At 34.5% G+C, this 24,421-nt stretch overlaps 1 protein-coding gene across 1 annotated transcript in view; it reads left to right on the plus strand.

Moving 5' to 3' along the window:
• The window catches only part of LOC100551100 (dynein axonemal heavy chain 5), a 73,754-nt gene extending 54,381 nt beyond the window's left edge, over positions 1-19,373 (plus strand). Inside the window, exons 42-55 of the mRNA XM_019613825.2 lie at positions 1,034-1,277; positions 2,972-3,086; positions 3,374-3,564; positions 4,628-4,749; positions 5,690-5,839; positions 7,703-7,948; positions 8,449-8,668; positions 9,327-9,532; positions 10,463-10,666; positions 11,189-11,404; positions 14,185-14,397; positions 16,370-16,522; positions 17,059-17,290; positions 18,932-19,373. Of these exons, the coding sequence (XP_019469370.2) occupies positions 1,034-1,277; positions 2,972-3,086; positions 3,374-3,564; positions 4,628-4,749; positions 5,690-5,839; positions 7,703-7,948; positions 8,449-8,668; positions 9,327-9,532; positions 10,463-10,666; positions 11,189-11,404; positions 14,185-14,397; positions 16,370-16,522; positions 17,059-17,290; positions 18,932-19,083 (2,664 nt within the window). The 3' untranslated portion in view covers positions 19,084-19,373. The remainder of the gene's footprint in view (positions 1-1,033; positions 1,278-2,971; positions 3,087-3,373; positions 3,565-4,627; positions 4,750-5,689; positions 5,840-7,702; positions 7,949-8,448; positions 8,669-9,326; positions 9,533-10,462; positions 10,667-11,188; positions 11,405-14,184; positions 14,398-16,369; positions 16,523-17,058; positions 17,291-18,931) is intronic.
• Positions 19,374-24,421: the final 5,048 nt, after the last annotated feature.

Below are 24,421 nucleotides of genomic sequence, written 5' to 3' on the forward strand. Positions count from 1 at the left end.
GTGGAGTGAAAACGCTCTCCAACTCCACCAGACCTTTGTAAACAGTACAGGAGACTTTTTCTGTAGACATAGCTAATATCTCTATCATCTGTCTCAGTAATTATTGATAACTGGGCAGATTCATATTTATTTCTGAAAGGCTCTTACCCTTCCTTTCACTTTTTTCATCCTTCTTACCTCATTGTATTGAAACATATATATTTTTTCAGTGGAGTATTTTTCTTTCTGAGGAATTTATATTTAACAAGGGTTTTTTTTTTTTTTAATTTTATTTTAAGAGAGACAGAAGAATAATCTAAAAGACACTGCATCTCTGAACATTTTTTCTGAATGTTTTAAGCAGCTTTTCTTTTTGCCTTTATGTAAAGCTGTTAATCAACATATATTTAACTTTTAAAAATGACTACTGGAAAACAAAGCATACACGTGACTTTACTTGTATTACTAAAAGTAACAAGCTAAATAAATGTAGCAAAAAATTCAATTTGAGCTCTATATTCTTTCTTTTCTTAAATAGTGAAGCATTTTATTGAGAGACTGATGTTATTCATGTCTGATGGAGAAGTATTTTAGTTGTGCTTGAAAGTTTTAATACTTGACTAGTTGATAAGAAAGATCCTTGTTGAACAGACTATATTTACAATATGGTAATTGAAAAGCAGGGCATAAATGAAGACAGCATTAGATTGAGTAAATTCAAAGGATGGTTTTTGAAAGATGTTTGCACCTGTCTTCATTAGAAATAGAAGAAGAAAAGCAATTAATTTTTTGGACTTACAGATCTGTTAGGACATCAGCATTCCCCATCCTACTTGTTGGAATGATCTGTTAATGCATATCTACATAGCAAGTTTAGAAAGCTGGCAATAGACCTACTGTCAGAAATACCACTGGAATTCTTTTTGCATGTTAGTGTAGTTATTCTAGACATCCACTATTTCAGTAGGAATAGCACTTTTAGAACTAAGTACCTTGTCATATTTTGCTTTTGATTTCTTTTCTGTTTTCCAATTATTACCATGTATTTCAATAGGAATTAGAGAAAGAAAGAACAGATCTTATGGAAGACGTGACTTTAAACAGAAGGAGGATGAAAGAGCTAGAAGATAACCTTCTGTTCCAACTTACAAGCACTAAGGGTTCTCTGGCAGATGATGATAGTTTAATAATTGTACTGAATAATACTAAAAAGACAGCTGAGGAGGTAATACAGAAACTGCAAAATTCTGCTGAAACAGAGGTACAGATAAATTCAGCTCGTGAAGAATACAGACCTGGTGAGTGCAAAGTTGCCAACTATATCCTGGGCTGCATTAAAACAAGAGATGACCAGCAGGGAAAGGGGGGTGATTGTCCTCCTTTACTCAGCTCCTGTGAAGCCTTAACTGGAGTACTGCATCCAGGCCTGGGATCCCAAGCACAAGAGGGATGTGGATCTTTTGGAGTGGGTCCAGAGGAGGGCCACTAAGATGATCAGAGGGCTGGAGCACCTCTCCTCTGAGGAAAAGTTGAGGGAACTGGGCTTCTTTAGCTTGGAGAAGAGAAGGCTCTGGGGAGACCTATTGTGGCCTTTCAGTACTTGAAGAGAGCATATAAACAGGAGGGGGAACGGCTGTTAATGAGGGTTGGATAGTGATAAGACAAGGGGGAATGGTTTTAACCTCAGACAGGGGAGGTTTAGGTTAGATATTAGGAGGAATTTCCTCACACAGAGTGTGGTGATGCACTGGAACAAATTGCCCAAGGAGGTTGTGGATGCATTCCACAAGGAATCCAAGGATCCCAGCATGCATTCAAGACCAGGCTGGATTGTGGCTCTAGGCAGCTGGTTTAGTGGTTGGCAAGCCTGCCCATGGCAGGAGGCTTGAAACTAGATGATCTTTGGCATTCTTTTCAACCCAGGCTATTCTATGATTCTGTGATTCTGTGTAGTTATTGATAGAAGGGAAATGGCTGGAGCATATGATTAAAAGAACAATACCTAGAGTAAGAGAAATGACAGGGTGAAATCAGGATGACCATAATGGACGGGAAGCACTTGAAGCAAAATCTATCTAGAAAATGGTGTATTGAGTTATGGTGGACAAAATAATATTCATGTCAAATTTTTATAAATTTGAATCTATTCTCTCCCCGAACTTCCTGCTGCTCCTTATAGGAAGGTACCTATCTTTCTAATCTACTGCAGAAGAAGCCTGGATGGCTTGATTGTTCTCTCTCAACTGTGAAAATGCTGACACTTTTTATGGACTGTCAGTGAGAGTAGTCTTTAGGGTATTTGAGTAACTGTACAGTTGAGTTCAAAACAGCACTGTTTTAGGGAGCAGTATAAAGGTAAATGCGTTGTGTCTGTTTTGTTGATATCTTTTCTTAGACCCTTGAGAAATTATAGTCAACACATTTCATCATCTTTTGTCTTTTAACTGGGAGGTGAAAGCATGAAGCAAGGTGCTCTCTGGAATGTTATACTTGCATTTTAGGAAATGTGTAAAATAGTACAGTTAATGTAGCAGAAATCATTGTGGTTTTTATAAAATCTTTGTATTGAAAACCAAATGGTTTCTGAAAGTAATTTAAATCAGTGCTGGGTAAGTTAAATCAATTTAATCCATTTGGCTTTTTTATGGCTCTTATAAAATTCTGTAAGAGAAACTGGTTTGGATGCTCAAGCAGTTCTTGAAACTATCATATTTTTTATACTCTAACGTTTAATGGAATATCCCACCAACTAGTTTTTCTCTAAATATGCTCATAATTGTAAACTGAGCTTTATATAGTGTGCATTAATTACAGTAAAGATTTTCTTTTGTGCATGCATAAATGAAGATTAACTTAATATAATGTTTTTCTGGTCAGTAAAGAACGAAGCAACTCAAAGACCTTCAGATTACATGTATTCTTAAATTCAGTGTTTTTGTTGTAGGGTTTAAAGTTTTCTGTTTTGAAAACATGCTTGTTTTCTATTCTTCAGTTGCAACTCGAGGTAGCATCTTATACTTTCTAATTACTGAGATGAGCATGGTCAATGTGATGTATCAGACTTCACTTCGACAGTTTTTGGGGCTTTTTGACAGCTCCCTAGCCAGGTAATTTTGCTAACAAGTATTATTCATACTTACCCATTCATGGAGGTGACTGTAGTAGATCAGCTATTAAATTATTAAGAAACATACTGTATTGATTTTCAGTTACATAGAGTGACTTCAAAGGAACTGATATATTTTTTTTGTTGCTCTTTCAGCTGGGAAGTTGTTGCTAATTTGTTGTCTGATATTTCAGAATTTTGAGCTATGCTTTTTTCTCCTCCACATAGCATTCTCTTTAGTAAGGTATATCCAAATCGACATTCAACCACAGATCTTTTTTCCAACAGGTCTACCAAAAGCCCTATAACTAGCAAGAGGATTACTAATATTATCGAACATATGACATATGAAGTGTTCAAATATGCAGCCCGAGGACTCTATGAGGAGCACAAATTTCTTTTCACATTATTACTTACTTTGAAGATTGATATACAAAGAAACAGAGTGAAGCATGAAGAATTTCTGACGCTTATTAAAGGTTGAAACTACAGAACAGTTTTAAGTAGAGTGTATATATTATTGCAGAAAATTTATGAGCTGTATTTGTGTCTCCTAGCCTAGTATTTCCTTTTTGAATGTGAGAAGTCAGTCAAGCAAAGGAATATGTGTTTATCATTCTGCACTGGTGGCAGACAGTTTCATATGGTTTATAGGGACACATAAAATTTTGATAAGTTTAGCTATGAGAATCATGGAAATTTAAAAGGAAAATTGATAACTATAATTTCAGCTGATATGTATGTCTGCTGTTCAAATACCACCATGTATGTGGTTTTACTTTGAAAAATACTTATATTAAGTTTTTACTTTATTTGGTAACTGTGGGCTGACAAGCAAGCAAAAAAGAAACAAAAGCAAAACTTACAGTTTAAAAGAATATCTGACTGAGCTGAACATGACACATTCATGTCATTAGTCTTCATGGTATGCAAACAGGGTAACTGCAGTGAAAATCGTGGAGTGGCTTCATACTTTTGCTCCATGGTTTTCCAGTATGCTCCTAATTTTCTAGGCAGCACTTATTTATGGATTATAACTGTTAATTTTCAGAAACTCTTAATCTTCAGAAAATCTTAATTTCTCAAATATATATTTCTCAAATAACGTTTATTTTCAGGTACATTGTACAAGGACATGTCTAAGTAAATCTTAATGAAAGAAACAAAAAAACCCGAACTTATGTAAGTTAACCATATTGCAGATTGTATTTCACCAAAGTTGGCTTGACTTGGTTAATCCCTGTAACCTCATTTTTATTTGTGTTACTTTCTTTTAATCTGACTGGAATTCCAAGGAACGCAAATACACATACTGAATAAATCATCACATTTTCTACAGCAACAAATGTTTGAAGAAAAGTATTAGAAAAAAAGCTTAACTTTTTTCCTCTGTAAACTCAAGCTTACTCAGAAATTTATTGATGACTATCCTATGTTATAAAGTATATCTTCAGACAGGGAAGACAGGAAGTCATGTGAAATTGTCTTGTGGTATCTAGCTTATGTTGTCCAAATTTTCCTCTCCTTTTTTTTTTCTTTCAGGTGGTGCTTCCCTGGACCTTAAAGCTTGTCCTCCCAAACCAGCTAAATGGATCCTGGATATGACTTGGCTGAATTTGGTGGAGCTTAGTAAACTTAGCCAATTTTCAGATATTCTTGACCAAGTAAGCAAAAGCTTTTTAAAATAATCTGTTGTTTGGGGATGATTATTTGATAATGATCAAGACATGGAGAGAGAAACTGGTTTATTTTGTAAACAGAATGAAAATGATGGCTTCAATGTAATTAGTTTTGGCCCTGACTGCTAAGCAAACAGTATAAAAAGACGTAAAAATAAGAAAATGAAAAGTAGCATAAAAAAAAAAAAAGCCACCACTGAACAATCCCCTCCCCCCAAAGCAACAATAGGCAAAAAACAATTCCAAAACAAAACCAACACAGGAAAATTGAAAAAAAAAAAAAAATAGAAACTTTCACACACTATAGTTATACATCTTTACAACTTGATATTATGCAATTCACATTTGAATTTGATTCTTCTTCCTCAAGATTATTAGAATTTCTTGCATCCCTGTCTTGCTTTCTTAAACTATGTTTTACGTTTGTTCCAATATTTTACTGATTATATGTACCTTGAAGTGCCTTGATGATACTAAGTGTAGTAGTAAAGTACTATTGTTGTAGTACTGTAGTATTATTCACATATAATACTTGCAATTTACTTACTCCACTTTACTATGTGAATAATACCTACTGTACTGGGGGAGTAGATATGTACATAGTGTTCTCAAAGCTAGAAGTCAAGCTATCTGCTTTCTGATCTTGCTATGTAGTTATTTCATTAGAGGAAAGTACTTAGCAGTAGCCCTTCTTTTCGAAATATGAATGCTTAGAAAGATATTGTTGCGTATCTTTTTGTTTTGTACTAAAAAGCTGAAAGCTTGTCCTCTCTTTTAATAGCCATACTAAATCTGTGAGTAACACTGAGAAATACTTGTGTGTGGATTAAGCATCTTTGACCCTCATTAAAAGCTTGCGAACTTGCAATGTTTGTTATATGACTTGTGTTTAATGACATTTACTCCTTTGTTGGTATAACCTCAGATTTCTAGAGCAGAGAGAGAGTGGAAAATCTGGTTTGATAAAGAGAATCCTGAAGAAGAACCAGTTCCTTGTGGCTATGGTCAATCCCTGGATTGCTTCAGACATCTTCTTCTTATCAGATCTTTATGCCCTGACAGGACCATTGCTCAGGTACATTTATATGGCCAGCATAGTCTATCCAGGTGTTATTAGAGAATAGTTAAAGAATTCCAATTCAGTACCTTTTTATTTAATACTTAAAAGGAATTTTTCTAATGGACCTTTGCACTGAATTTTCTGAAATTCTTCTCAGACAGATAGCGTATGGATTTTTTACAAGTTCTCAAAATGATTCTGATATTTTAGTATGGATATGGGATTTCATCTGGAAGCTGATGTGTTTATCCCTTATCAATTCAGACTGTATTCTTAACTGTTCTTGCTAATATTACTCACTGGTATTGTAGAAGTGTCCTCTTGTTAGGCTGAAATAAAATAAAATAAAATAAAATAAAATAAAATAAAAAAACAGTTATTGCATGGAACAATTGTAAGACCAACCTTAGAAAAATCCATATTAGTGTCTGTTCAAAATTTTTAATTTCAAATAATCTATTTAGAAAAGAGATAAATGTAAAATTAAATCTTAAAAAAATAATAAAACCTATTTAGGAGCCTATTCTAGGAGTCTTTGTGTTGCTCCAGTGCAGAAGAATACAAATTATGCAACTGCTGATAATTTCAGAGTTATGACTGGTAATTTACTGAAGTCAGAATACATCACTAATAATGTGGTATTCATTTTATGGATGCAAGCCTTTAGACATTGCAACTGAATTCAAAGAAAGTCTCATCATTTATTGGCATAGTCAATGAAAGGCTAAGCGATGCTGTGTAATGAATGTCTTAGATGCATGCAATGTATCTGAAACTAGTCAAGCAAAATTAGTTTTTCCTCAGTTCTGTTAACGGGGGCAAGATAGCCTTTCATCTTATGATTGTTTTACGAAAACAAATTATCAAATGCTAAATATGTTTTTCTGAGAAGTAACAGAGAAGTCTTACATTAGAGTAGATATCAAGAAGACTTCTTTACTGTAAGGGTGGTGAGACACTGGAACAGGTTGAACAATAAGGTTGTGTGTTGTGAGTGCCCCTTCCCTGGAAGTATTCAAGGCCAGGCTGTATGGGGCTTGCTTTGAGCAACCTGGTCTAGTGGGTGGTGTTCCTGGCTATAGCAGAGGGCTGGAACTACATGATCTTAAAGGTCCCTTCCAACCCAAACCATTCTATGATTCTACGTATTAACTGGGGGATTACTCTAAGAGACAATCAATGTATTGGGAAAGCATACAAGAAAGATTATCTGAAGCTGTTTGAAAAAGAGCCTTTTACATTTTGTAAAGGAAGAATAATGTGTTTTTTGCAGTAAATAAATAGGGTATAAGAGAGGTGATCTTTACTTACTTCCTCTGGATTTTTTCATCATTATTACCATTTATTTATAATTTGTTTAAGCATAAAGGTGGGAAAGACCTAATGACATTGAGGCTTATCTTGTATATGTTTTTCATCTTTTTCCTAAAATAGGATCTTCAAATATTTAAAACCTTTCTATTTGGCAAGGTTATTTTTTTTAATTAGTCTGTAATATATGTATATATATGTGTGTGTGTATATATATATTATACGTAATAATATATATATGTAACATAATATATATATAACAATGCATGGAGCTATATGCAATAGAATATTTATTTACTAAGTTTTAAGTGGTTTTATAAAGCTGTGAGAACTTTCGAAGACAATGTGAAATGTTAACAAATAAAGCAGATTAGTTGCATGTTTTTATTTCTGCTATTAAAATGTATACAGTATAGCATTCTATATTTTATACTTTTTATGTATAGTAAGGCCTATATAAATCTTACATCATTTGTTTTTCATCACATATAGCAGTTGTATTTACACTGGGAAGAAAAGGATATTAAGTGATTATGTAGTATGGTAAATTTACCCTCTTTAATATAGGCAAGAAAATATGTTGTTGACACTATGGGGGAGAAATATGCAGAAGGAGTCATCTTGGACTTGGAGAAGACATGGGAAGAGTCAGATCCACGTGTTCCACTCATATGCTTCCTTTCCATGGGCTCTGATCCAACAGACTCCATCATTGCTTTGGGAAAAAAGCTGAAGACAGAGACACGTTATGTTTCCATGGGCCAGGGGCAAGAAATCCATGCTCGTAAACTTCTGCAGCAGACAATGGCTCATGTAAGAGACAAATATAACAAATATGTGAATGTTTTCTTTGAAACTTATCAACGGAAACTCTTGCCATAAAACAAAGATTTTTGTTGTACAGTTAATGCTGTTTTAAGAACCTATATTTATTTGCATAAATACATGTCCTAAGTAATTGAACTTTCTTTTCACATTCATTTAATCGAACATAATAAACTTCTTGATTTTTTGTGCAGACATGATTATTTCACACAAAATGGAATTTTTGCTGTCGGTTCTTGGCTGATGAGCATATTTGAATTGATCAATTATTTAAAATGCATGAATTTTAAATGTTCGTCATTGGGCAAAACTGGCTGCGGAGAATTTCTTCCTTTAATATCTTTCATAAACACGTAGAGTGCTTATACTCTGTTCTGATTTGATTAAGATACATTGTCCTTAACCTACATCATAAACAAAGATTGATTTCAGTGCTTTTAGTGTGCAAACACTGTTGATATCATATTGATTCTGCTATTTTAAACTAGGGAGGTTGGGCACTTTTGCAGAACTGCCACCTTGGACTTGACTTTTTGGATGAGTTGATGGACACTATAATAGAGGCAGAGACTGTTCATGAAGGCTTTCGACTATGGATGACAACTGAAATCCACAAACAGTTCCCCATCAGCCTGCTCCAAATGTGTATTAAGTTTACCAATGAACCACCACAAGGGCTGAGAGCTGGACTAAAGAGAACATACAGTGGTGAGTGCTGGAGTGATTCAAAATTAAACTTTGGTTATTTTTGGACTCTTTGCAGTTAGTATGTGGTCACTTAATAGCCACTGCTAGTGCCTGGAAACAACTATGAGGAACTGATCACAACAATGTCAGGACATATCATGATTCTTTGAGCTAGAAATTGTGAAAATTAGAAGGAATAGAGAATCTGCTGAAGTTTTGATACCAGAACTATATAGATAGCAAAGCATGGAAATACTTTTTCTGTTCTCAAATATTGGCTGCTACACATTTCTGAATGTTTAAATTGTTAATCTCCTTGTGTGTTTTGGCAGAAAAGCAACACGTTTTCTTTGCTGGCAATTAAGTGCTCTTTACTGCATTCAATAAAGGTCTGTATTTAAAGAGTCTTTGTAGAAAGCAACTTAACATGAATCTCAACTATTAGTAAATTGTATGTTTTCTGAAGATTACTCTTTTTGTCTGGACTAATTTATAGTACTGTTTTGATTTGTGCTATTGGAATTAAAAATCTCCAGCATAGAACAATATGTAGGATAGTAATTTTCTCCTGGGGAGGCAGATAGCCAACTAAATATCCCTAGGAATGATGTTTTAGTACTGATTTGAAGTACTTTTGAAAATACTATTCCTTCTTATAAAACTCATTTATAACCAATAGGTGTCAGCCAGGATTTGCTAGATGTCAGTGACATGGTACAGTGGAAAGCGATGCTGTATGCTGTAGCTTTTCTACACTCCGCGATTCAAGAAAGACGCAAATTTGGATCTCTGGGTTGGAGTATACCCTATGAGTTTAACCAAGCTGATTTCAATGCCACTGTACAGTTCATTCAAAACCACTTGGATGGCACAGATTCCAAGAAGGTAATTAACATTTCTGGGGAAGGTAGATTAATGCCATGAATATTTTCAATAGCAGAATGTATTACATAGTTTCCAATAACTGAAACTCAAACACAATTTTAAATTATTATTTAACTTCCACAAACATTCGGTGTTTCAAATATACATGCTTGCAGCACAGGATATTTAAATTAGACTTTTAAATCCGTGCATGTAAAATTCCCAATATTGTATATTTAAACAAAACAGAAATGAAAAACAACGCCCCAAGCCTTCTCCTTCCAAAACTTCACAAGCGTAATATAGAAATAGAAATATAGATCTCCTTTTCAGTGCTAACTATATCAGATAGTTAAAACAAACCACTTTTTATACTTTTTTGTCTGAATCAGTTTTGAGTAAAAACACTGACTCGACTTCTCCAAGCTATCTTGGCAGCATAATGAAGCAGACTGTTGCCTTTACTGACAGCATAAAACTTCTTACTTTCCTCACTTTCATATGGTCATTTGTATTGAAGAGATATATGGCAGATCACTTTGCAATTAACCTTTCAAAAGAAACTGATGGAAGTGTAGTTGTATCCCTCTTGCTCAGGTGCCACAACAGCATTTTGAATTAGTTGTCAAGGTATTCTATTTTGAGAAATCTGGTCTAGTATCTAGTATTAGATATGGAGATTGGTGGCTCAGTCTGTGCCAGAGAGGTTGGAGCTTCATGATCCTTGAGGTCCCTTCCAACCCAAGCCATTCTATGATTCTATGATTCTATGAAATCCTTGAGGGTGTTCTGCAGACACAGTATTATAGTAACACAAGAGTAGTAAGAAAATAATTATCTTCCAAAAGGGACAGAAATGCAAGATTTAGTGTATCAGATGATCATGCTAAGGGAGATATAAATAAGAGAGAAGAGGATTAGCTGAAGTCAATTCTTTCTGTCTGGTTGTAGGGGATTTCCTGGAGTACTGTTTGTTACATGATAGGTGAGATCCAGTATGGTGGCCGTGTGACAGATGACTATGACAAAAGGCTGATGAACACCTTTGTTAAGGTCTGGTTCAATGAAAAAATGTTCAGTCAAGAATTCTCCTTCTACAAAGGATATGGCATACCCAAATGTACTGTGGTGGATCAGTACCTTCAATACATACAGGTTGGTAAATGAAAGCTGCTTAACAGGAAGAAAAAGTTTCCCTTAAGTTTCTCAGAAGTTCCCTAGTTCTGGAATTTTGTCTTCTGAGTTTATGTATTCTGTCTCCACAGACTCTTTATTGCCTTCTAACTGTTTGCTTATTTGTTGGTGTGAGTTATTGCTATTATTGCATCAATACTCTTTTCTGTGATTTGCTGGAGGGATGTACTGGAAAGGATACAGTTATTAAAGAGAGTATAGAATGGAGTCCAGACATTGAGTACATCCTCACAGAAACAATGCTTTGATATGGCAGAACAAGGTGACTATTAAAATAGTGTATGGAGGTAAAAACTGAATTTATTGTTAACTTTAGTGTGACTTGAACTGTGACATAACAAATAGCTCAAAGCAAGATATTTGTAGTAAGTCTGTTTGAAGAAATCCGTTCTCTTAATTAACCTTATTTTTGTTTCTTCTTTAGAATATAGTTAGTATATAAATCTATCTCTAGTTGTGCTCTTTTTATTTTTCACTTTATAGAGTCTTCCTGTTTATGACACACCAGAGGTATTTGGTTTGCACCCCAATGCTGATATCACTTATGAAAGTAAACTTTCCAAAGATATATTGGACATCATCCTCAGTATTCAGCCAAAGGACAGCTCTGGTGGAGGAGGTGAAACCCGAGAGGCAGTTGTAGCCAGACTAGCTGATGATATGCTGGAAAAGCTTCCTGCTGATTATGTACCATTTGAAGTGAGTTATTGAAATTCTGTCAAAGACATTTGCTATATCTTACTTTGTATGAATTTAAAAAAAAAATTATATTGGTTGTTCTAAAAATGCATTTATACTTATTCATCCAGACTATACTTTAAAAACGTATTTCATAGTGGTCTAACCAGATACTTAACGTCTATAATGAAGTCACTAAGTATGGACTGAAGACTTTTTTAAAGAGCTCTTCAAAAATATTAAACCACTTAATGCTCAAGTTGTCATTTGCACTAGGGAGGGCAGAATGAGTCATTAATGTTTCAGTTAAGGCTGTTGACATTGTAGTAGGTGGTATTTTACAAGTGTACTTACGCTTCTAGAAGTATTACGACATTAATATATGTATTACTCTGGCATTCCTCTTACAACATGTAGGTAGGTTGTTTCCTTTTCAGCAGAAGGATTTGATCTTTTTTTTTTTTTTTTTTTTTTTTGCCAAAAAGTTTAAGAAGTGATAGCTTTCATTGTCTGAAGCCTAACGTTAGTATCTCAGGACTCATATTTACATGTAATAGCTCATGTAATGATATTTATAATGGCCACTTGATCCTTCACAGAAATTTTATTTCTGAAATAGTAACTTTACCTCTATTTATGTGGAAAATGTGATATCTCTGGAAGTGAGAGATTTCCTAAGGTAGAAAATTTTTACTGATAACAAAATACACAGACACAAATAAGTTATACTCTGTCCCCATCCTCAAAACTACAGTTTAGTGTTTGAATAATTTGTATTGCTTCTGGGTCTTTAGTTGATCTAAGTTGTACTTTAGAACCCCGGAATTTTAGGATATTGACATTAAATTTCTTACCAGATGAAGTTGGTTGTGAACATCAAATAAATGAGACAAAAATGCTTGTAAAATAGTTAAGGTTCCTGTATTTCCAGTATCAGAGGATACTGAACTTTTGTATTTCAATTTATTTTCAAAAGCATGAAAGCAAGAAGTTTTGGTTTTGACACCAGAAAAAGCATTTACATTTTTGTTATGAAATGGATGTAAGGCACCACCACGTATCATCAGAAAAAAACCTCTCACACCTGTGTTTTGTGCAGGAGTGAACTTTAAAAGATTGCTGAATTCATCTGCTCATTTAGGCAGTAAGATGTTTTACTAATTAGATAATTTGCTCTCCATCTCTTCCTTGGGGGTGATGAAATTTCTGATTTGTTATATTTTTGTATTCGACTTAATCTTTAATGGATGTTAGCGTGAAGACTCAATATAAGGCTTGGTAGCTTATAAACCCCTAAATTGCCAAGATGCAGATGTATGAGAAGGAGCAAAGAGACCTGTACAATCTGACAGCTTTCTTCCTTTTTTTTCATAGTAATAACATTTCAAATACTCTCTTTAGGTACCCACGCTGCTATATGTTTTCTGTAACCCATTATTAGTTACATAATCTCCCTTCACTCGAATGATATAATTATGTTAGTGTATACTTTGTCTGGGCAGATGATTTATCTGAATTTTGAATAACTATCAGTCTCCCAAAGGTTTGTACTTGCTGAAGTTTCTGAACTATAGTCTTCCTAGAAGTCTGAATTTTGTGACTTTCCAAAAGGCCGTAGTTACTGAACCAGAAGTCTGAGATCTGCAGAAGATTATAAACTTCTCAGAATTGTATTGCTATAATGATGGGCTAAATTTCCTGGTCGCTGCTAGCCCATCTCTCTTCAGTTTTTTTTTAGCATTGCCAGATATGTCAGTTAATAAAGGCGTACTTTATTCGTTGTCATTGCATAAGCCAATTTAGCCTTAGAAAAATCTTTTGGGGAGGATCAACTCTGATCCTGATTCTGTCTTAAATTAGGGTTAAAATGACAAATTCAAATGTAATTTGTAGTAATAAAAGTGAATGTGAAATACAAAAATATTTCATTTGTTGATAACTATATAAATTCCTTTTTTTGTTGTTTTGGAATAAATGTGTCTCAAAATCGGAATAAACTGGTATGTAATTTTTTTTACTTATCTCACAAATAGAATCATATAGTCAAAGAATAGCTGTAGTTCAAAGAGACTTAAAAGATGATTTAGTTCCAACCTCTTGCATGCTCATTGTTGCCACCAGCTATATCAGGCAACTCAGGGCCCTCTCCAATCTGGTTTTGAATGCCCATTCCATGGGCCCATTCCAACAGCTCTGTGTCTTTCTTGTCTTGGGGGCTCCAGGCCTGAACTCCAAATGGAACCTCGCAAGTGCAGAGTAGAAGGCCATATATAAATTTAAAAAATATACATTTATCTCCATACAGTTGTTATTAAATTGTTAAATTTTCACTTTTGATAAAAATATATTAGCACTTTTTATTAGAATACAAGATTGCCTACCATTGTGATAGTTCCCAGACACTGCTGATAAATAGTGCTGATATTCTGATGCAGAGTGGCTGGGGTAATCACTCTTGATTGGTTTGTACAAAGTGAACCATGGAAATTACCTGTTGGCATTAAAGTTGAAGTTCTTGAAATGAAATATGGCTGAAATGCTGCTTAAATTACCTTAGCTTATAGAATTATATAGAGACTGAGTCATAATTCAAACTAAAACTACAGCCAGTCTCAGCATCATAGATTTTACTTAGAACAAATGCTGTATTTCTGTCTTGCAGAGCACTTGAGAAATATACCAAGCTGACGGTTTAACTTCTTTAGTATTATATTTTAAAAATTGTTTCGATGCCTGACCTTGACATACATCCACCCTTGGCTTTTATTTCTGTTGAAGGGTCTTTGGTTTACTACTTACAGGTAAAAGAGAAACTGAAGAACATGGGACCTTTTCAGCCTGTGAACATATTTTTGCGACAGGAGATTGAACAAATGCAGAGAGTTATTTCATTAGTAAGAAGCACTCTAACTGATCTAAAACTTGCCATTGATGGGACAATTGTTATGAGTGAAAATCTGAGGGATGCTTTAGACTGCATGTATGATGGGAGGATTCCTGCAAGCTGGAAAAAAGTAAGTGCACATTTTTTTTTTTTTTTTTTTTGTTAGAGGAAATTATTATAAATTTCTAGGCATACAATAAATACTTGTTTTAAGCACATGTGTACATGTTCACTAGGATATTGTGCAACTTCTGGGGTAGAATTTGGGCAAAAATAATCAAAGCAAGTCCTCTTTAATTTATAAAACCAGAAATGAGTGTGGGAGATACAGGCATTTCCCATCTTGACAAACTATTGCTTGTTGGTGGTTAGAAGGCTAGAGAGAAGAGTATAACATTAAATGTCATGATAGATTTACAAAAATAGCACCCACACTGATGGAGTCCAGTGTTGCTATTCTTTGAGATTAGGACAGAATAGTAGAAGTTGGAAGGGACCTCTGGAGATAGTCTGGTCCAATCATACTTCTTCAAGCAGGACTAGAGAACATATCATAGGATTCTCCAAGAATGAAGTCTACAGCCTTTCTATCCATTCTGTATTCTGGTTTCAATCATCCTCACTGAGGAAAAAAAGTAGCAATTTCTTAAATCTAAAAGGAAATTTTTCATGTTTTGTATTGTGCCTATTGTCCTCTCGCTGTGAAGAGTCTGAACTCTGTAACCTTCATTCTCTCTTCATGAGCACTGACAATATCTCCCTTTAGCCTTCTCCTCTGCATGTTATTCAGTCCCAGCTCTCTCAACCTTTCTCATATGATAGATACTCCAGTCCCTTAGCCGTTGTCATGGCCCTTATTAAGACTTGCAAAGTCTTGATCATGTCATTTTGCTTGGTTTTATATGGTTGATATTGAAGTGGTGTTTACTACAGCATCAATTAAGACCAATTAAATTGATTTTCATATTCTAGCGTTGTGCTAGGCTAGCTGTCCTGGTGGTGCTATTTTGAAACTAAGGTAAAATTAAATATTCTGTAATAATTATATACTGATACAGAATAAAATAAAATGCTATCTGTCTCAGAGGAAAGAGTGTCTGATGGATAGAAGTGGCATTGGGTTTTATTAAGCTGCTTATTGTAATTTTTTTTACATATTGAGAAATTCATACTCACTGGACAGCTGAATAGAGTTGTTTAATGGACATACATGTGCTCTCCTAACTTCAGATAGAATCCTTTGAATTAGTTAACTGCTAGAATAATGGAAGAACTCTTCCACTTGTGTATTTTAGTGTGAATATTTGATTATATTTGAAAACATTAACCAGCCATCCAGCTAAATTTTTTTTAAAAGCAATTAAGTTTTTTAATTTAAAAGATTTCATTGTATTACATTTGTCTTCAATCCATGGGTTGAATTCTGACAGCCCTCTTTGATTTAAAGAATGTAATTAGATTATTCCACTCTCTCACTTACAAATCGGAAATATAAATTATTTTCAAGGAGAACGAGAGCTGTTTATAGCAACTGATGGAAATAAATGTAGAGAGGTTTGTTTTGCTTTGTTTTTATTAACTAAGTGTTTTCGTGGTACAAAACACGGAGCATAACAGATGCTTCACAGCACAAGTATAATAGGACTACTCAAAGAGAGAAATAATCACAAATCTTTCCATAGTATAAGCTCAATTTTCCTTTTTTTTTCCAGAAAAAAACCAAATAGATTCAGCAGAAATCCTATTAACTTGATGCATTGACTCTGACTTTAGAAAGACACATAGACAATAATTCTTCCTAGTTCTCACAGCTATCTGATTTTGAAAAAATGTCTTAAAATAGACAATTACCACTGGGAGCATTAAGCATATCTAAATTGGATACTAGCCATGAAATTGAACAGAACAAGAATTTTCTTCAGGTTTCAGTATGAGACAACTATCAGACTAAAAGTTAATATATGAAAAATGAACTTTAAATGCTTTACTAATATCATGTTGTTTACTACCTTGTGAAGAGTCGCATTCTATTGACTTGAATATGATGTTTTAAAACTGCTGAACAAGATTAGAAAATGAACATGTTGTTTATTATTTTTTAGGCATCTTGGGCTTCCAGTACACTTGGTTTCTGGTTTACTGAACTTCTAGAAAGAAACAACCAGTTTTACAGTTGGGTTTTTGAAAGCCGACCAAACTGCTTCTGGATAACAGGGTTTTTTAATCCTCAAGGATTTTTAACTGCAATGAGACAGGTAAACAGTGTTTAAAGTCTCACTCTGTGTGTTATTAGATATACAGTTTATTTTTTTTATGTATATGGTTGTGTTGAATGCTGAGTTATGCACATGACTCTATGCTATCAACCAGGAAGACATACAAATGCTTGACTGTTTAAGACTTTCTGAATGTTATTCTGCCACACATGCTTTTTCATTATCAACTGCTTGTATGTTAATTTATTTTTTTCTACTTTGATCCTGGCCTTATATGTGTAGACACTGCCTTACAATATTATTAAGTTAGAGTGGGTAATTAATGTCTCATATCTAATGAACTTCTTTTCCTCTTTTATTTTTTTTTTTTTTACACTTCTGCAATTCAGTAGCTGAGTTTTATTTATTTATACTTGTCAAGTATGAAGTTTGGAGCATTTATTAATGTATGTGTTTCTGTGGATATATTGATTGTGTTGTTTGCTCAGCACGGTTGAGCCAATTTTTGCTTAAAAAGAGAACAGTAAATATCTATGTTCATCAGCATAGTTCATAGTTCTATCTGTTTTGGGCAGGAAATAACAAGGGCTAACAAAGGATGGGCTCTCGACAGTGTAGTGCTGTGCAATGAGGTTACTAAATGGATGAAGGATGATATCACAAGCCCTCCTGTGGAAGGTGTCTACGTGTATGGGCTGTACTTGGAAGGAGCTAGCTGGGACAGAAAAAACATGAGACTAACTGAATCTAAGCCCAAAGTGCTCTTCGAGATGATGCCAGTTATAAGGATATATGCAGAGAATAACAGTAAGTAGCTGTATTGTAGAAGACATTAATTTGATAGACTTCATTGTCACCCTTTTATTTCAATGGCATGAAAGACTCTTGGACTTTAGGAATTTCATCAGGCTGTATCCCATTCAGATAAACATCTTGAATCTTTTTGAACAAGGGAGACTTCTTAGTCTTCCACAAAAAGCAAGCTGTTGACTTTCCTTGACAATTAATAATGAGTACTTCTTGCACTAATATTTAGATAGATTAATTGTACTAAGAACTTCTAAAACATATTGCAGATGAACTGTTCTTTGCCTCATGACAAACATGCTTGCCTTCAGTCTTCCATTGTGACTAAAGGTCTTAATTTCCAGTAGAAATTAATAATTTTAACATTAATGTACATGCTAGTGGTGCTATTAATATACAACTTTGGAGATACTGTTGCTTACTTTTCTCAGAGTATTTGGGTATTGTGTGGCTCTGAAGTGAGTTAGTCTATTTTCTCACTGATATTTTGAAGTACCTGGTAAACATTTGATATGATGGCTTAAAGATCAGAAATCTGGATATTTGCAGAATGCAGCTCCTAGCTTGAGAGGTTTGAATCAAAATTTATATGTACAAACTCTTTAACCTCTATAGCCCCAACACAAGTAACCTTTTCCATACACTAAAAGCCAATGTAATATACAAGTTTTTCATATATGAATATATGTATAAATATATGTATACACAACATAGATATATGTATGTATAATGTGTATCACGCATTTAAAGTATTTAGAGATAACGTGTTATATATGTACTGTTTATATATAAAATTACACTTTTTTTTTTCCTGGACTGGGCTATGCTGAGTTAAGACAAGTAAGGAAGCAGTGGAGGGATGTGATAGAATATCACACATTTTGGCCTTTGAGGCAGAAAAGGGCTGTAGGAACTGAAAGGAAATTAGGAGACCAAAGAACAACAAAAAAATTGTTTTGTGGATATGTATGATTTAGAGTAATGTTTACTTTTGAGGTATGTGTGTGTAAAATAGGAAGGGCCATTGAAGAGAAACATGCAGTAGGACAGGAATACCCAATATTCAGTGTAAAATTAGAAACTTCTGTTGAAAAGTGTTCCATCTCCAGAAGCAGAACCTGCTTACATGATATTTTGCCAGGGTTTTGCGTAGGTAATATTTTATAAGAGATATAATCACTGTGAAAGCAGCCAATATACACACTGAAATACTAAGCAAGACTAGACTATTGTTCTGATTCCTAAGTGAAGAAGACAGTGATTTATACTCTGAAATACTAAATGCATTTCAAAACAAATTGTTCACTGTTTTTCCTTTTTTTTTTTTTTAACACAGTAATAATATATTATTAGTACCTAATGTTCAATGGACAGGTTGAACTAGTAATTGTGCTAATGAGGCTAGAGTGTCCATTTACATTTCTTGCTATATCCTGTTTCTCATGGCTGACATTAAATCCGAAATCTCCCAGAATTTCAAGTAGTATGTAGCATTCATTGGAATAGCATGGTGGTGAACAATGCGAGAATTAAGTAAAAATTTTTTCTGTGGTGGTTTTATATTTCCTTGTGCCCAGTCCACTAAAATCCTGTTTTTATAACCCAGTTTGATTTTCTTCTACATCTTTTCTGTCATCTCAGCTTCAAAAGATCCACGTCTGTATTCGTGTCCAGTCTACAAGAAGGCTATTCGTACAGATGTGAATTACATTGCTGCTGTGGATCTTAGGACCCTTCAGCCTCCAGAGCACTGGGTACTGCGTGGGGTAGCACTTCTCTGTGATGTCAAATAGTGTTCAAAAAAGGTTTCTGAGTATTTTTTTCTGATTTTAAATGTTTGTAACAATTAGATATAGGATGGATCACTTTATTAAAATGTATTATTAAGTTGTAGACTCCATTATGGTAATTTTAGTAAATCATTCTCAGTGAACTTGCATAACAGGCTTACATAGGCTAATACTTAGAGTAATAATAATTTGTTAAACTGATTCAAGCACCACTTTGATATCTGTCTTTTAATGATAAATATCTCACTATTGTGTGCTTTATTTCACCTTGAATAAAGATTGACTTGAACATAGTTACCTTTTGGTGCTTAATTATGGTTGTATCAAGGCTTACCTTTAAGCAACTAAATGCATTATTTGTCAGTTTATTCCACTATGGAAAACTAAGCTGAGTTGATCACTTGTATTAGTTAATATTCTTCATGACATTCCATGATTGTCTTGTGGCTGATTGTTTATAGTTTGCTTGCTGTCTAAATACGGAAAGTAAGAATGGAATAACGTTGCATCTGTTCTACTACTGTTGAAGAACAAATTCATGATATAACATACAAAAACAAGCATTTGACAGCTGCTGGAATTCCTTATTACCTGGTTCATGACTTATAAGTATGTGCTGGAAGGGAAGGGAAGAAGTTTTTATGTGTCTGCTGCAGTCTTTTTGCTTTTCAGCTAGATAGGTCCATGTAGGAATCTATCTTCAAAGAGAAATGTTATTACCTCTACTTAGTTTCCAGAAATCCTCCAAATGCTCATCAGTGTTCTAACTTACCGTAAACTCATGTCTTTCACCAAGAGACCTTCCTCTCCTTCAAAGATACACAATGTTCTTGTGAAGATCATCATCTACATTAAGAATATTCAAGCCATTTCTATTTCAAATGGCACTTCTCAGATCGTGATTTTTTTGTACTATTTAATACTGTAAAGAAGACAAGAAATACTGTGTGAAGAAGTCAAACCACGAAGTAATTGTCAGTGAATGAACTTCACGTGCATTTTTTTTTGGTGGTATTTTCTATGAAGCTTACATAGGGAATAGGGAAGTTCCCCAAATGAATACGTGTTGGTGATACTAGTTATGCCTGAAGGCTGATAGATCAGTGAAGCAGTCACTGTTATTTCTATTCTCCTACCTCCATTTCTTATAAGGTTTGGCATCAACTTTTTAGGTGCCTGCAAACAAACAAACAAACAAAAGATGGGAAGGTTTTATGAGAAGCTCTTTTGAAATGCAGGAGCATGTCTGGGTTCTGAGTGCATACTCCTGCTCTCTGAGGGGCTTTGTGACCTGGGCTTGTGTACAATTTGGTACAATTGAAGATCTGGTAAGAAGTCTCACCGAAGGCTGCCTTTCCTTATACTGGAAGCTGTTAAAGTGAAGTTCTTGCCCTTGGTCTATACCAAGGACTTAGTTTGTGTACTCCACACCAAGCAGCTAAATTGCAGCTACACTGCAGCTGTGCCTGTGCCCATGTATGTGGTCCTTGCCCCTCACCTACTCTTTTGGCTTTCTGACTTGACCTTGGATCTGCCTCATTACAATGGGCTTGCTTGGCAATCACTGACCTGTGCGTATACTGTTTGCCTTCAATAGATTACTCTGCCTTGTAAACCCATCTTTTTGGCATGACATCAGATCTACTCTATTATTATAGACTCATCAATTAGATTGGTTTGGGAAAGATGCTGTAAGAAATCATAGAATCACCAAGGTTGGAAAAAGATCTCCAAGATCACCCAGACCAACTATCTACCCACCACCAATATTTCCAAACCAAATCTGTCAGTTTCCTTGCTAATCTGATCAATATTTACTAGGAAAGTAAATAATGAGAAATGGTGAAACCTGTTAGCTCTTGTATAAGATTGCGAAAAGAGTGTGTGCAAAGCATGTCTAAGAAGTGCTTTGTGAAATAAAATGTGTTCAAAAATTCTTCCCTTCCTAAGTCATCATACATAAAAATCAATTTCTTTTGTATTAACTTACATAAATCAATATTGTTTCGATTGAGATGTTTTGCAGAAAATGTGCAGACAATAAAAAATTATTGCAGTCAAAATTGAAATGACTTCAAAGAAAAATGTTTACTTCATTTCACATATAAAATAAGTTGGTTCACATTTCTTCTTGACACTCTGTTGAGCAATAATCAAGCTCAAAAATATGTATCAGACTAGACAGAAACATGTTGAGTTTTACTTTTAGATATTTTTAAGTTATTCTATCATTCTGGAAAAAAGTGACCAACAAAGAAGCAATTCTTGTGAAGAATAAGAAATCATTTCATGCTTAAAGTATTTTTTCCTATTTTGGTCTCCAAATTCTGTGTTGTAATCCTTACTTAGAAAAGACCAATAAAGATATTCCGTGAATAAAATTAGAAGCCAGTTAAGAATTGCATTATATGTGCATAATAGAAGAAATTTTAGAAGAGAAGAGTCTATGACAAAATGCAATAGAAAAGAAATCCTTATGGGAGAAAAAAAAAAAAAAGAAAAAAGAAGTAGTGCTTCGTAAGCTAGTTGTTTGCTCTGGTTATGCAGTTGTTTCTGTTTTCTATAACACACAAATGACCAGATGGAAAATCAGGCCATGGAAATATCATCCAACCCTTGTGTTTGGTGTTTGCAATCCAGTACAGCCAGAGGCTGTCTCAAAATAGTACTTTATGAGCAGGGCAGCACATTTTCATGGGACTGAATGAATTCTTGTAATGAGGAAGGAAAAAAATGTCTGAGAAGAAGTAGAAGGGATCAGAATCACCACAATATTTCATTGTACATTCTATTTACTGAACTAGTTTTATTTTAGGGAATATTTTCTCTAGATCTATTATTCTAACCATGGTTGGTAGATGTGGATATAGCTAGTATGCAGATCTGGATATTAGGCATGTATAGAGTACTTCTGTTTTTCTCAAAAAAATATATCAGAAACTTTAAGACACACGTTGTTTCCAGTGATTGTACCAAACCTTTGAGAACTCTATTACCACTCTAAATTGTCTTGATGACTTGATTGGATGGTAGAGTCACAGTGGCAATGGCTATACAGAAAGTGGCAGGATTCCACAGTGTATGTCCTAGAGTGGGGGCATCTGGATTTTGGAGGCAGTTCTCACTGTACTAAACCACACTGATTTTGTTTCTTTTTCTAGCACCTGTCCATTGGGAATATGGAAATCAGATATGTTCCATGTATTTTTGGTTTTGGTATTAACAAAAGCTCTGACAGTGAAAAGCATAGGAACAGCACTAATATCTTTATAATTAGTTCAGGGATATGGTCCACGTTATCACATCTTGTGGGTTTTACAATGCAAGCTGTGGCACTGGGGCAGTCAATAAAAACCATCTCTGTACTTTTTCTCAAGAAGAGAATGTTCTTTGTGTGAAGGGGAGATAGGGACTGAGGAGGGATCAAGACAATCATAATAGGTACTGAGTAGACAGAAGTTTCTGCCATTCAGCTGAATAAGGTTAATGCTCAGAGGTGGAAGCTTTTGGGGAAAAAGAAAAAAAAAAAAAAAAAAAAAAAAAAGCAGCCCTATTCCTGAACTTATCTGATAAAATAATCTTGTTTGTCCTCTTCTCACTTGCTTTATCTGTTTTTTCTATTTCTTTTTTTTTTTTTTTAAGTGGGAATATTTTATTTCCTTGATTATAGTATTTAAACTGTAATTATTGTGGTGAAGGGTGCAAGCAGAAGTGACTAATAATTTTGGATGGATTGATTACTGTTAATAGAGAGTTCAGTAATGACGTATTAAATGGTCCTTTTTTTTTCAATAACCTTTTGTGGCTCAGGCTGTGAAAGTGACGTATGAAAAATAATAATGTGTGAAAGAGAAATTCTGAATATGATTCAGTTTGTCAAATGGAGGTGTTCATCTGATTTGATACTTGTCTGTGTTCAATCTCAGGATTAACCAATATTATGTGGTTATAAGATGGCATTAAGGTATTTACATTTTAAAATTTGTATTACATTCAATATATTCATACAAACCTGAATGAGTTTCCTCTAATAGCAATTAAAAGTTATTTGTCTTTTTAATCATCTACAGGCACTGTTTTCATGTTTATTGTTGGAAGGAAAAAGCTATTAAAGAAGAGTGTGATTACTACAGGAAAAGTACTGAGAATTAATTTATCCAGAGCTGTGTCTTATGCATGATAGAAACCAGCCAAAGAGATTCTCTGCAGGTTTCTTTAATTACAAAAAGTCGTGTGTGACTGCCCCAAGTAGAAAATATTTTATTGAATTTTAAATATGAAATAAGTAGAGGAAAATTTGTTTTCCATAACAAATTTCTAAATAAAGAAATATTTTTAATTAAAAGAAAAATATATACCCATGTAAAAATTGAGTGCTTTTAAATTGGCTTTTGATGATAGTGATTTTGTTGAGTTGTGCAGTGGATTATGAGCCTGAACGTTATCACAAATAAAGGTGAAATGTATCATTGTGCCTTGGAGATAGAAGCGAAGAGTCTGTGCTTCCCATTTAAATGCAGGATCCATTCTGACTGGCTGAAGCACTGTGGCCAATACCAGGCTGTTGAGGAAGAACTTCAGCAGTGAGCATCTCGGTGCTGATGTAGGTGGCTTCAGCTATGCCTGAGAAGTACATCCACTCCCTCCATGGGCACCTTCTCATGTGTGTTCTCTGTTGTGCTGTACTCATATTTGGCCTATGCAGTTCTTAGGATACTTGCTATTTATGAAACTGTGAAAGATGTAATGCTGTTTTGGAGATGTGTTTTACTTATCTATTTATCTGAGAGTTTAGGCTCAATTACCCTGACTTGTTATCCTTGAAAGTTTAGAGCAGGTGTTTCTAAGCACCCAGAAAAGTGTGCATCTTGTAATATGGTCGTCACTCACTTGGGTCATTTTCTAAAAAATGAAATGCCCTCTTATTCATCACTGCTATCCCAGATAGCTAGCACTTTGATTCAGTTCATCAATTTCTACTTAGAACAGGAGCACTGTATTTAAAAATGTTAGTTTGTGTGTTTGTGGTGAGCTGCAGGATTCCTCAGCCCTGGGAAATACTGTGACATCCAACTCGTGCCATCCCCCAGGCAATATTAAGCAGCTTCAATGAAGCGGAGAATCTCATGCATAGTTGCTTTTCTTCCAAGCTAAGCCAAGGATCAAATGTCGTGCTTTTATTATTATAATGATAGGATTACACTGGAATAAACTTTGAAACATTAATAAGCAGTTGCTTATAGTTCATATTTTACATACACAAAAACATACAACGAAGGAGCTAATAACCAGAAATTATGGGCAGTGAAATATCCCAATTAAATACATGAGGCAGAAGAAG

This window comes from Meleagris gallopavo, chromosome 3 (assembly GCF_905368555.1).
Source record: "Meleagris gallopavo chromosome 3, MGAL_WU_HG_1.1, whole genome shotgun sequence".
Classification (NCBI taxonomy): Eukaryota; Metazoa; Chordata; class Aves; order Galliformes; family Phasianidae; genus Meleagris; species Meleagris gallopavo.